At 36.4% G+C, this 14,991-nt stretch overlaps 1 protein-coding gene across 1 annotated transcript in view; it reads left to right on the forward strand.

Annotated features, from left to right (window-relative positions):
* The first annotated feature begins 2,707 nt into the window (after window positions 1-2,707).
* ZNF804B (zinc finger protein 804B) overlaps window positions 2,708-14,991 on the forward strand; it is a 562,747-nt gene continuing 550,463 nt past the window's right edge. The window contains exon 1 of the mRNA XM_040259778.1: window positions 2,708-2,815. Coding sequence (XP_040115712.1) covers window positions 2,708-2,815 — 108 coding nt within the window. The remainder of the gene's footprint in view (window positions 2,816-14,991) is intronic.

Here is a 14,991-nt window from a genome sequence, read left to right on the forward strand (position 1 = left end):
AGGACCTCAAAAAGTAAATAATTTTTAAGAAATTAGAATTTTTTAAAGAATTTAGAAAAATGACTCCAGTCTTTGAAACATTACTATAAAAAGGGATTAGATTACTTTGTTTCCTATGGGAAAACTCAAATGCACATAATAATTAAATGAACAAGATTGTCAGGATAGCTAATGGAAATTTTGAATAAAAAAATAATAATAGGATGGTATATTTGAATTATATACTTTTTCATTACTTAAGTCAATCCTTTCATTTTAGAAAAGTATACCTAATTCTTCAAAATAATCAAGCATTATTAGGAATCATATTTACTTAATGAAGAAGACAAAGCATCCTTGGAATTGTTATTCACAGCATGTGACATCATTCATTTTTCTATTCCATTCAAGAATGTTTACACTTAGGTCCTGAATGCTGTTTGCTACTTACATTTACAAAGAGTGAGACTGTAATTATAGACCGAGACACATGATCTCTTTTTAAAATCCCCACTTTTTTTCTGGCAAAGATTTCACCTGATTTTGAAATTTCACTCTTTAGGAAAACATTTTCTTGGAATAGAATATATCTGAAAGTATATGTATGAGCAACATTACTCACTTTCAGCTTTATGGAAACATTTTGCAACTCTACATAAAATAAATACATCATTATTAAGTAAACACATCTTAGTAGAAATGGAAGTGTTTATATTGTATCTGTTGTTTCTGCAATTTTTTTTTTAAATTTCAAAAGTTCTTCCCAAGAAGATAGTTACAAAATAATTAATTCCTGCAAGATTTACATCACAATACCTCATTATCAGTAATTTTCAACTTGAAGTTTGAAAGAAATTGGTATTTTCACTTTATATACTAAGTCACTTTCTAGTATGTAAACACTTTTAAAATGCTTGAAAGAATTTATTTGAAACCTTTAAAACGAGAAATACATTTGTGTGTTTTTTAAATAAAACATTAAGGATATTGCAATAATGTAAACAAAAATCAAGCCTTTATTAGACAGTTACAGAGGTTATATTCATGGGATTATTTTTAAGAGTTTTATGAGTTACCAGAATAGGAGAATTTTAATTTCCTGCTTTATTTTTTTCTTTTTTACCGGTTTTTGTCATTTGTAAGAGGTCTTCAGTGTTATCCAGGATGCAGATGGGGATTATGTTAGAAGAGGAGAAAACTGGGGAGAGGCCTGGGTACATTTGCCTTAATCTTGCGATTAATTTCAATGCTAAGGCAAAAGAGGGGAAAGGGATGACCTTTCCTTTTCGCCCAACACAGATCTGAAGAGGATGAGAGAGATCATCTAGGAAGATCAGCGAACGGGTGGGGGAGAGGGCGTACTGATACCTGACTCTGCAAGAGCCTCCTTCTTCCAGAGCTCATTTCTGCACGAGTCTTTAATTCTCAGTGCGGCTTCCTCCCTGGTGACTTTATTTGCCCTAAACGATACAATGTCCATTGAAAAAAAAGCAAAACTTTTTAAGGGTGATTGTTCAAGCTCGTGAAGAAACAAACGTCCTATAAAGAGCAAAAATATCTGCCTCTTTAAAGAAACAAGAAAGACTTGTAAGCGCATGTTTATAACTCTGAAGACAAATAAATGGAGACACACGTATGTGTGTTTCGTTTCTATTCCTTGTACAAGTTTTCTATCTCAAACTTACTTCCTCTTCCATCCATTACCTACTATAGTGCCTCTAAGCTGTTTGCCCTTTTTGGGGCTGCACAGCACATCCCTACAGCCGGGTGGGGAGCTGTTGCTTTGGCCAGCGCAGCTGTCAGCCGGAGCGCGAAAGAAATGCTGAAGGCGAGCAGGCAGGGAAAGAGTAAAGAAAATGCTCTCCTGCCGCTCAACTACTCCACCGTGCACAACCACCCCCCCGCCCGGCAGGACCCCGCCCCCGATATAACACAAAGTTGGCCCAGAGACACAGGGCTGAGAGGGACAGGGTTTCAGGGCTGCTGATGGCGGGATAATGGAGCGGCGCCTCCCGCACCCGGGAGAGCCTCCTGAAGCCGCCGCAGCTGTCACCGCCACGCCGAACCACTGGCGAGCCCCTTCGCCTCCCAGGTGGCTCTTAGCCGTCGCGTTGACAGCCCCCACTCACAAGTGTCCGCGTCCCCAACTCCCAGTTCTCAACCCGGCCCGCCCGTCCCTCCCCGCCCCCTTCTCGCCACTGCAGCGGGGGCAGCGATCTGGCGCTCCGAGGACTCCCCGCCACTCTCCCCGCGAAGGCTGCCGCTGCTGCTGATTCGCGGCACCGCAGACGCAGCCCGGCCGCGGACGCCCGGGCCAGACCGTGGGGACCCGCGCCTGAGCATCGTCTGAGCGCGCACTGAGTGCGAAGGTGGGGGCGGGAGGGAAAAGGAGGAGGAGTTGCTGGTCACCTAGCGGATCCAGGAAGTTGTCCTTAAAAAATATACATCGTCGATCGGCGGTTGAGCAGCCACCTGGCCAGAGCAGCATGTGGACTGGCTCGCCGGGTCCCCTAAGTGCTCTGTGGCTGCCGCTGCCGCCACCACCGCCGTCAGGAGCCCCGCGCGGGGCAAGGAGCCGGGACGCGCGGCCGCAGCGTCCCCTGCTTACTGCTGGACGCTTCATCTCGGGAGGTGGCAATCACTGTTGCTGCTGAGAAACCAGCCCGCATTTCCGAGGCTGGTCGCCTGGTGAGGAGTTGAGACTCTACACCTCCCGCCCGGAACCCACATGGCTTGTTACCTGGTCATCAGTTCGAGACATCTCAGCAATGGGCACTACCGGGGCATTAAAGGAGTCTTCAGAGGGCCCCTCTGCAAGAATGGATCTCCCTCTCCGGTAACCTGCACACACGCGCGCGCAGACACACACGTACCACCATCAGAATTAATACAAATAGAAAGAAATGCTGTCCTGACACAATGAGGGGGAGATGGGTATCTACCTTGCTCATAAGTGTATTGTGTCTGTTTTTGCTATTTGTTGAGAGACTTGCGCATGAGGCGTGTGGGTTTACATGTCTATTTTCAACACAGTCATTAGTATCTATAGTGTTTAGGATGCAACTATTTACCGAATTCAGTAAAGTGCAGGCTTGTGAAAGTAGCTCTTGAGTGCTGTGTCAAGTTATGAATCTGCTGATTTGGGCAGTATAGAAAGTTTGAGTGGCACTTTATAGCCATGCTTTGTGAAGTCATCAGTTGGGATTAGTTTAATCATGCTGCACTTACTTTATAAGACAATAAACTCTTTAAAGATTTTTGCATCAGAGTTCTAGCCAAAGGAAAAGTGTTGGATGCCTATATGGTGAAATATAATGTTTCACTAGGGCAGGTACTTTAAGAAAAGCCAAAGAGTTATTTGTGAAAATATAAATTAGTTTTTTGTACTATGTATAGATGGATTGATATGCAAATTTGAGTGACTGCTACTTAACTTAGTAAACTATTCAATTTAGTTTACTATTTGTTTTAGTATTTTTTGTTAAATGATTTTAATCAGAATCTATGGCTTCAGTATATATTTTAGTTCATTCTTAGTACATACTATAGATGAATTTTTTAAGGATTCAAATGTTTTTCCAAAAAAGTCATGATTTACTTTTTAAAGTTTTGAATAATTAGTAAGAGATTAAGAGTCTAAACTTGAAGAACATTTTTTTTCCAGTTTAATGTGAAAAACCAGTACCTTAATGTATAGTATAAAGAGGGAAAACTGAATTTGTCTGATTTTTATTTTTATTTGTTGGTACTTTCCATTGGTTTTTAATTCTTCATTAGCATGAATTATTCAAAAACTGCAATATATTATAAAAACCTGTGATTAAAGACTACGTGTGATTTGCATGAGAAATCTGAAATCAGAAAGTTCAGGTACCAGAGATATCACTAGGACTCCTGATTGTGACAAACTATTTCCTCACGTGCTTTCATGCACTGTAAAAAGTAGGTCATTGCAATCCCCCTGCAACTGTTTAGCACTGAGTTAAAAGTGTAAGATGGAATATACTGTTCATATTGGCATTTACAATTAAATCATAGAGTAAGAAGGGTCTTGGGGAGTTTTAGGTGAATAAAGCCCATAGTCAGTGTTTCTGAGCGGTTGGTCTGAATCCTTCCTGTTTTTAAGGATTCTCAGGACTAGAGTTTCTGCAGTCTCAGCAAACCACCTTATTATTTAACAACCTATGGTGTCAGAATCTTCCTTAGAGCAGACTTAAATCCTTCAAACTTTTCTTTAAGCTCATTTCATCTAGAAAACCTAGAATGTTCCATCTTCCTCACAGGTATTATTTTTTTCCACCCTTTGATAAGCTCTGTGGCTGTCTTCCCAAACTCTCTGATTGTAGAAATCCATAGTGCCTTAGGTGTATGTCCCTTAATCACTCAATGAATAAAGGGAGAATTACTTCATATTTCTTATATTGTTTAGTTCTATTTAATTTGGTTAGAATATGGAAGTGTTAATCTTCCAAAATGTGAAAGGTTTGCAAAGAAATTTTCTGTTATATGGTCAAAAAGAGTCCTTCCTCTCCCCATACTCCCCATCCCACTATGCTCATTCATTTCCTAGGAGCCTGAATGACCCCTTTAGGGACTGGACATATGAATGTGGATGTAAGAAAACAGCCCATAATCCACATGGCTCTCCTGGCTGACCAGAGCTCACATCTACAAGATGCTATTATTATTTATTATTGGGCTGGTTTTCACTAAAATACTGATTTGTTTACTTTCACCTAGGTGTCACATTTTGACTCACTGGACTGTTCTCTCCAATGTTTACAGTTTACATGTTTGACTATACTTAAATTACATTTGCATCATTTAAAAATATCTGAATTAGTCTGTGTATTTCCTAAACCTGATATATTTTGTCTTCTTTTGCATTTTACTATGGAATTTGAATGATTATTTCAAGGTTTGAAAAGTTTCTCACATGAGATGAGCAGTACGTGAAAAGTGATATTTATTCATTCTCTGTCACTGGCAGTTTGTTGAGACAAGCCAGATTTTCCTTCACCTTGCATAACATTTAGTCTTTCTCCTTAAATTGAAATAGGTCACTATATTCTGGACCCTAGACCCTTGAGAGCTTAAGTAACAGTTTCCTGGTCCAGATGAGTTTATATATGCCTTCTTCATGAATGAGTTGTGAAGCATAAAGGTGAAAACTGGTTATGTATCATTTTTTTTTCAGTTACTTTCAGGTTAGCAGAAGTATATTGGTTTTTTTCATCAGCATAAGTATTGAGTATTTATAAGTATTTATCATCAGCAAACTCACAGATCTATGGTATATAATCATTTATTTTTCATGAAAACATAGCTACTCTGAAGGTATGTTTTTCAAATTTAATGCCCAGAATGGTCTCAAATTGACCTCTGTGTCAATAATTTAGTTATTTCTACTCACTGAAACTCAGCTCATCTGGGACTATGGATTGGGGTATTTAACTGATTTTCACTTAGTTCTACAGTAATTTAAATATTGGTTCTTATTTCTTAATCTGACTGTCTTTCCTATTGTAATCCATGTTTTTCTGTTTTAGTAGAGCTGTTTGAAAGTAGCACATAACAGAATCATTGAATAAGATTATTTTATAACTTTGTTTAGAGTGGAGAATACCCACAATTCCTTTTTGATGTAGTAAGAGTTTCTTTCTTTGATAGTTCTGATATAAGTATACCTGGGTAGTATGAATTTAACATTTCAATGTCTTATAGATATAATTCTTCAGTTATATATTTAAAGTAGTTGTATAATTTGTCATGTTAAAATGACATGTCTGTAGAATCTGAACACATGATGTATTAAACTGACAGTAAAAAGGGGATGCTTATATTTATATACATTTTTATTTCAAAGGATTTCATTTAGAAAACATTGAATCATTACATGGAACTCTTGTAATAAATACTTAATGGGATACTTGAGAAATAAATAAAGCATTTTACCCCTAAACAGTTTTCACAGATCAGTAAACTAAAAATCCTAGAGTGAAATTCAGTTCCTATCATCAAAGTGAAAACATTAAAATGTCTTATCTGTTGCATCTCTCTTCTTTTTGGTGACTTGTCATGAAGAAATAGCTTATTGCTTTTTATCCTAATTAAGATGTGAATAATTGATTTGAGATAGTTTATGTTACTTTAAATACAGGAGATTAGAGAAAAAAATGACAGAGCATCACATAGTGCTTATTGGTAAAAGTCTCCAATTTTAGAAAATATTATAACTCCCACATTTTAGTATATTTATCTCCCACCATATTCCAAATATATAATAAGATTGAATGATGACTTTAAAAATCACAGACGCACACACACACATGTCCGTGCATGCCTGCATATATTTATGCATAAATATCCTGATATATGGGCTTCACAGTTGGCACTAGCTGTAATGAACCTGCCTGCCAACGTAGGAGACCCAAGAGACACGGTTTTACCCCTGTGTCAGTGCGATCCCTTGGAGGAGGGCGTGGCAACCACTCCAGTATTCTTGCTGGAGAATCCCCATCCCCATGGACAGAGGATCCTGGAGGGCTACAGTCCATAGGGTCACACAGAGTCGGACATGAATGAAGCAGCTTAGCACACATGCATATAGATGCACACTTGTTACCAGTGCTCAAGAACAGGAAGCTACCTATATATTATAACCTTTACTGTCAGAACTGTTAAAAGTTAAACTTTCTCACAACTCAGGAACTTAAGTTCTTCTACCACTATGTTTGAATTCAAATAAGTAATATCCTCTATGTAGTGTCAAAAATATTTGAATATATTCTTAGCTATCTTAAGTAATGTAAAATATGATATCAAATTTAAGAGTTGTGATAGTTTATTATAGTTTATTTAATCTGTGTGTGAACAATAGTATGACTGTCATTCAGTTTATCTAGTGATTAAATGTTAACAATAATCATAGTTTTATCTGTGGTACATGGTCAGCTTATTATCATTCTTTGGAAGCTTAGATAAAATGATACTTCTTCAAAAGTACTTATTCCTGGGAACTGTATAGACACCCAGGAGTATCTGTTGTCTTCCCCTGAAACATTTGATGTGAAGAAAATTCTTGGGATTTTCATCTCAACAACATATCAGGATCCTTGGATGATGATATTGTTTAATTCTTATCTTTATATGACTGACTGCATTACCTAATTGAAAGAGGTGATATATAAACAAATGAGCATTTTAAATGGACTAAAAATTTCTATAAAGTTTTCTTTAAAAAATTATCACTGCATATGTATAAATGAATGAAGTTCTAGTACAGATTAATTACCTTGAGAATGCATTTATTGAGAAGTCCTTATGCGGAAATGAGTGCAATTACGACCTTGCTTTTTTTAATGACTATAATAATTGTATGTATTTCCATTATGTTTAATAAGTACATGGTTAAACATATCCAAAAAATGTTCTCAAATTGTTGCACTTTTCATGTGCCAAGAATAATTATGAAGATATGTTCTCCAATTGAAAAGTCACCTGCCTCTTCTTCTTGAATTCATGAATACATATAGTGCCTTTCATATTGAAACTTTCAGATATTTTCTTTAAGGGAGACACAGTTACATTTCTTACAAGCATGTTTTCTTTGCTATGTCAAATATTGTACAAAGCAATCTCCTTTCCTCTCATAGCCTTTGCAACCCATTTCTTTTCTCCCCCAACTAAGTGATTATAGAAACTTGTAGTTGGCATTTGTGCTTTCCAGAATAACTCTCAACTTTCTAGGACTTAATTTATGTTTCTGTAACTTCAGAAAGTTTCCATGATAAGAAGAAGCCAATGAGTATTTGAGTGCTATAACTTGTGGCTTTATTAGCTAATACTGCATTTATTTCACAATTATAATTTAATGGGTCAGTTTCTTGATTTGTTCCTTTTAGATGAACAATTAATATAAACTCTATTTTAGGTTTATTTCCCATATTTTGGAAACAGAGTAAAACATATTTTCATTAGGTGGCTAAATGGAGATGTTATTTAACATAGAACTTAATCATTTATACTTTTGTTAAAAAAAAGACTTAATCGTAACTATGAAATCTTTGTTGTGTAAGATTTCACTTAGAGATATAGTTTTTATGTGTTAAATATTAATAGGGCTTGAGATGTCAATAGGATTAAAGCTGTACTGAGAGCAAAGATTGAGAAGAGTAATATGTATTTTGAATAACTTTATGAAGTGTGTTTCAGAATGAATTTGGTTTGTTAAACTACAAAATGCTAGAATAATTCTTTAGGGTACACATATATATTGTGTAGAAAATAATTTGAATCAAAATTGAGATAAAAATGCTACTTTGCTTGAAAATATCTTTTGGTTTTAACAGAGTTTTCCAGGTAATTCTTATAAAATGACAAGCAGCAGTCTTATAGATAGATCAGGCTTACTTAGTGAATAAGGTCTAGAGAAAGATATTAAATATTTGATATACTCTCATAAAATGCAGAGTTATGATGATAATAGGAATATATCAGTCATCAAGTTCCAGAGTCTTTCTTGCATTGGAAATGCTTATTGGATATGAAAAGAAACTGTGGAAAGGTGAATTACATCATAGGTAGACAGCATTCTCATTTGTAACTAAGACATTATTAGCTTATTGAACACAAAAATGCAAAGGAGTATTATATACTATTTAAAATGGAAAGGACTTTTAAAAGTATTCACTACTGATCTTGCTTTTCATGAGATGGATCCCTAATAGCATACACTGAATTAAAAGTGAACACTGCTTTCATTTAAATTTGATACCTAAAATTTAAACCTTACCTTCTAAAAAACTGGTAATGTAATTTTCCTTGAGAGATTAAGAGAGCCGTATCCTGATCTATATTCCCTTTCTTCTTGGACTGTTAGGAAACCTAAAGACCAGTCTCTGGGTTCCCAGAGTGATGCTGACCTTCAAGGCAGCATGAGGTTCTCACTCCTACTTACCTCCTATTCCTGGTCTAGCTTTTATTTTTAGTCTATTTTCTGTAACTCTCATTCTTTTACATTTATTGTTTTAATGTATAAAGTTTCTTTTAGATGACTTAAGCCTGTTGTGAAAGCAAGTCAGGCTATAAATAAATAATAAAATATAGACTATCCAACTATCAGGATGCTACTCAGGATTTTAGACTAGACAGCTTTGAATGTGATTCATAGATAGTATTCATTTTATTCATTTGTAGCAAGTATAATTAGAGCTGCCAATTTTTTGCTTTGACAATTGGCAAATTCCTTTTGGCAAGTTTGATTTCACTTTTCTGTGGGTGTAAGAAGCAGAATACAGTTTATTTTGAAAGGAATACTGCCAATTAGCTTTTTTTTGAAACAGTCTTTTACCTCCCTGTTATTCTTCTTGCTATGGATCCTTATTCCTTTCATTAGCATGGTTACCAGTTTCTTCAACATCTTTTTTGGTTCATGACTAAATACTGGCATATACTTCTAACTTCAGAGGCAGAGGTCTCTGCAAATTGTAAGAACCACCCCATTCTGTCTGCTCCCCAACCCGAGCATGCACGTTCCTTCTCTGTTCATCAATCACACATATTAATAATTTTCATCTCTAGCTGAAAATTGAGAGCTTCCCCCATATCTTCTTTCAGAACCCACATACCATTGCTGTTCCCCTGCCCTTGTCCCCACAGTTATGTGCTATGCTGTGCTCAGTTACTCAGTTGTGTCCAACTCTTCGTGACCCCATGGACTGTAGCCTGCCAAGCTCCTCTGTCCAAGAGATTCTCCAGGCAGGAATACTGGCTGCTGCTGCTGCTAAGTCGCCTCAGTCGTGTCTGACTCTGTGAGACCCCATAGATGGCAGTCCACCAGGCTCCCCCGTCCCTGGGATTCTCCAAGCAAGAACACTGGAGTGAGTTGCCATTTCCTTCTCCAGTGCATGAAAGTGAAAAGGGAAAGTGAAGTCGCTCAGTCATGTCTGACTCTTAGTGCCCCCATGGACTGCAGCCTACCAGGCTCCTCCGTCCATGGGATTTTCCAGGCAAGAGCATTGGAGTGAGTTGCCATTCCCTTCTCCAGAGGATCTTCCCAACCCAGGGATCGAACCCAAGTCATCTACGTCTCCTGCGTTGGCAGGCAGATTCTTTACCACTGAGCTATTTGGGAAGCCTTTCTCACTGTTACACAGCAGTTCAGTTGTCTCATGTTACCTCCTCAATAGCAGAAATATACTGTCAGTTTCTCCCTACATGTGACACCCTTTTCAGATCCCCATTTTGCTATGAATAATCTTATTCTGTAACATGTTCCTTGGCAAGCAAAGGTGACAGGCATTTTCTCTTTGTGAATGATATGAATACCATTTTGTAAAGAGAAAGTAACTATTGAGTCCCTTATTGAATGAAGGAGAGAATGGAGGCGGCTCCACTGAAATCTGACCCTTCTTGTTGATTTGCTTCACCTGAATATGGAGTCAAGAGACAAGAGGTGTCCATATTACTTACATTCACATTATCTGAACATGTTCATAGTCCATGGGTGGTATCTAGGAGTCTTCATGATCTAGCCCTTTTGGACATCTTCAGCCTTAACTCTCTTCTTCCGCCTAATCCTATGGTCCAGTCATTCTGAACTACTCAAAATTCTTTACTATGACATGTGTTTATGGACCTTTTTGTCATTGCACATGCTATTCTGTTTGCTACAAATCCTCTTTTTTTTTTTTGCTACCATTTCTTGGGATATGTTTAAATTATTCTTTCAAACTGAAAGAGTTGTGTTCTCACGTGAATTTACACGAAGTCCCTTATCTCATGAATCAGGTGCTTCCCTTTCAGGCCACAGTCACATAATTGCTTGTAATCACTGTGTTTATTTGTCTCCATTTCTCCATGAGTTGTGAGATCCTTGAAGTCTTGTTTGTCATTTTCTTTATATTCTCAGAACTGTGCATAGCTTCTGGTTTATTATTGGTTTCAATAGAAAACAAAAGAATTCCAGTCGAAATATAATTGTTATATATATTCCCTTTGGTCCTTCTGGTAGCTCCAAGAAGAAAATATTTTCTTAGAGAATTGTTTTTCCAGAGTTAGTTAGAATCTGTTAGAATGCAAACTGTTCTACTGAATTTTGTGGTCACTCTTTCCATAGTGATGCTTCTCACTTCAAATTCTACCAAGATGCTTTGGTCAATTGCCTCAAGTATAATATAGTACTTCCTATTATTCCAAATTGCAAAGTGCTTTATTCCATGTAACTGTTTCAGAACATCTTTTGTAAAGGCCACAAGAGGCTGAAAAATGGCTATATATAAACGGATGAAATTCATACCTGAATTAGTTGAGCCATATTTTTCATTGGCACATGTTTAATAGCTTCTGTGAAATGAATTAGGAAATTGACCGTTAGGAAATTGACCGTTCCCTTCCCATTTAGAAGTGTGTAGTAAGAAGGAAAGATAGTTGTTTTCACACCATTTCTCTCTATCTTGTTCTCATTTTCTTTCTTTTGAAAAAGAGACAATCATTTCCTTGTCACTGGCCACTGTAGCCCTTGAGAAAGCGCCATCCTGGAGCAGCTGCAAAATGGTTGTTGCATAATTGCCTGCCCTCTCCAATGGCTTGAACTTAGCAATCACACAGTTTCCAATAAGGTTTTGCTAGTACTGATAGTTTTTTTTTTTTGTCTTGAGTAAGTCAGGATGTGGTCACTATCCTAAAAGAATCTTGGACTTTTTTCTAAATAATGAGTTTTAATTAAAATATCCAGCCATTTCAACTAGACATACAGAAAGATAGTACTACTCTCTGGAATGGAGAGAACCAGGCCTTTTGTATGGTCAGGTTTTTTTGTTTTTTTTTACAGTTGTTAACAAATATTTGACTTATTTGTCTTATTTAGAGGATATAAAAATTGGAAGGAATTTTAACAATCTGGTTTAGCTTCCCACTATATACATTTTAAGATATCATTATGATAGCAGAATAATGACTCCTCAAAGATGCCCACATTATAATCCTTAAAACCTTTGGCTTTAACTTAACATAGCAAAAAAGACTGTACAGATGTGACTAAATTAAGGATGTTGAGAAAATTTTCCTGGATTATGCAGGTGAACTCAGTAGAATCACAAGGACCTTTATAAGAGGGAGGCAGAAGTGTCAGAGTCAGAGGGAGAGCTTTGAGTTGTTATGCTGCTGGCTTTGAAGATAGAGGAAAAGGCCACAAGTCAAGGAATGCATATGACTTCTTGAAGCAAGAAAAGGCAAGGAGATAGATTTTCCTGTAAAGTCTCAAAAAAAAAAATCACAGCCCTGTTAACACCTTGATTTTAGCCTAGTAAGACTTCTGACTTAATAGACTATAAGATAATAGATGTGTGATCTTTAAAGCCAGTAAGTTTGTGGTTATTTGTCAGAATAGCCATAGGAAATGAATACAACTACTCTTAACATGGGCAAACTTTTCCAGTGGTAGGGTGCCTCTGCGCACCAAAGTGACTGATCCTCTAGTGAAACTGTGTCTCCTTCTGCCCTCCCCCAGTGTCTCTGCCTCCTATTTACTCAGTATTCCTCCTCAGTGTGCCCCTTGGAAACAAGAGGACAGATCTACTCTGTCTTCAGTATTATATCCTTTCAACTATTCAGAGACAGTTGGTGATTTTTCAGTACAGGACTGAGAAATTTGTGAGAACTAACCTTCTTCATGTATATTACTTGCATTATTTTCTTATTTATTAATTGAATTTTGTGCAACACAAAATACTTTATTACACTGTTTAATGTAATAGATGTTTTGAAGTATAATATGCTGATGTTTCTTATACTCTTGAAAGGTGATAATAAACTTATCATATATTTAGAATAAATAAATTATCATATATTTAGAAAAATATCCACACTTTTAAATCATGTCTATTTTTTTAAATAGTTCCCTTCCATACTGTATACATCCTTTATACAGAAGATAAACTTAAGGGCATGTTTTAGGGCCATTTTTCTTGGTTTGTTGAGTCTTTGATTTAGATATCTGCAAATTTCCTAAGTGATGAAACACATTATTTTAAGAGCATGGTTTAGGGCCATTTTTCTTGGTTTGTTGAGTCTTTGATTTAGATATCTGCAAATTTCCTAGGTGATGAAACACACTAGCTTTAAATAAAAAGTAATGAGATGAGTCAAAATAACAATTATAATTTCATAAAATCTTCAACATTCCTATTCTAGACATAGCAGTATCTAAATAGAACGTTACTTTTTACATTTTGTATTAAATAATAACATAATATATAAATTGTCACTAATTATAAACGTATAGCTTTTTAATACCTCAGATGTGGATCTATTACAATTTCCTGGAAGCACCAGGTGTGCCTCTTATCAAGCATCACCCAAACCAAAGGCGACAATTGTCTTAATCACAGATCATAAACTGCCTTATTTTTTTAAAAAATGATATTAGAAAGAGTTGTAGTAAGAAATTCATATCCTTGCAGTTCAGCTGACAACAAAGTCCTCTTTTTGGGTAGGTATAGGTAACTAGACAATGTTTCAGCTGCTTACTATCCTACTTCACTTTGACGAACACAGCTAACTTGTTAACTGTTTGAAATGAACAAAAGAATACTGATCTGGTAAGAATGAATGGATTCGTGCTACAACACAGAGATCGTATCCAGGGTGACATTTGTGATATTTCATTATCTTTCCTTTAATAGTACATGTTTAAATTCAAAGATCTGACCATCATGTAGATTTCAATATCTTTGGTTAGGAATGGCTCTGTTGAATTCTCATTATTTGAGGATATGTGAATTATGTATTTAGTGGTGAGCTAGTAAATGATTAAAAGAAAGAGACCTCTATCTTGGACTTCTCATAAAAAAATGAAATTTATGTGCAAATGATATGTAAACTTTATTACAAAGTTGTTATAATCTCACACACATGCATAAGGATAAAATACAAGCCTGTGTTGCTATGGAAACAGGGTTATTGCCAAGATTATAGATAAAACCCAAACAATGCTCATATTAATCAACCCTAAATTAAATGAATTTAAATATGTTTAAAGAACTGATCATGTATTTTCAATAAAATGCTCAACTTCCAGTATCCATATGCTACATGCTGTGAGTTCAAGAGCTCTGCATGATATTGCTGGAGCAACCTTTAGTGGCAATCACTGATGATTTGTTTTCTTATCATTGTAGAAGGAAGATTTGTGAAATTGTGTTATAAAGGAAAAGTAATAAACTGCAATAAATTTTCTTTCTGTGTTCCTACCAATAGTAAGTCACTTTGCTGTAAACTTTTTAATAATCATACTCAGCTACATCCTCTGTGATCATCAAGATAGACTCCACCCTTGAAAATGATAGAGAATCAGTTTTCTACAAGAAATAGAACGGGTGAGAAAGCATGCATGCATGTGTGCTCAATCGCTAAGTCGCATTCAACTCTGCAACCTCATGGACTGTAGTCCACCAGGCTCCTCTGTCCATGGGATTTTCCAAGCAAGAATACTAGAATGGGTTGTCATTTCCTCCTTCAGGGGCTATTCCTGACCCAGGGATTGAATCCATGTCTCCTGTATTAGCAGGGGGATTCTTTTACCACTGAGCTTCCTGGGAATCCCTGAGAAAGCATATCTGGAACAAAATTATAATTGGCATAAACATATTCATAGGGAGTATTATGTGAACTTATATAAGCATCACTGAATCTGAAGATCCTAGAATTAGATCCAATAGACAGTAACTGGAATACAACTTGGGATCTACTTGTGTGACACCAATTTGTGTACATAAAGTTTTAAAATCTTCATTAAGTTGTGAATATAAGGATAGCTCTAAGGTTCAGTTTCTGGTTATGATAGCACTGTGTGTGATGAAATATGGGAGGAACCTACAAACTCACAATTTCTTACCAGCCTGTTTGGAAACATCTCACTAATGTTTGATCAGTGGTTTTCATGTTGTGGTTGTTTTTATTTTTTCATATATTCTTAGTTCAAAGGAAATCTTTGGAGCCAGGCAAAAGAGA

This window comes from Oryx dammah, unplaced genomic scaffold (assembly GCF_014754425.2).
Source record: "Oryx dammah isolate SB20612 unplaced genomic scaffold, SCBI_Odam_1.1 HiC_scaffold_18, whole genome shotgun sequence".
Lineage (NCBI taxonomy): Eukaryota > Metazoa > Chordata > Mammalia > Artiodactyla > Bovidae > Oryx > Oryx dammah.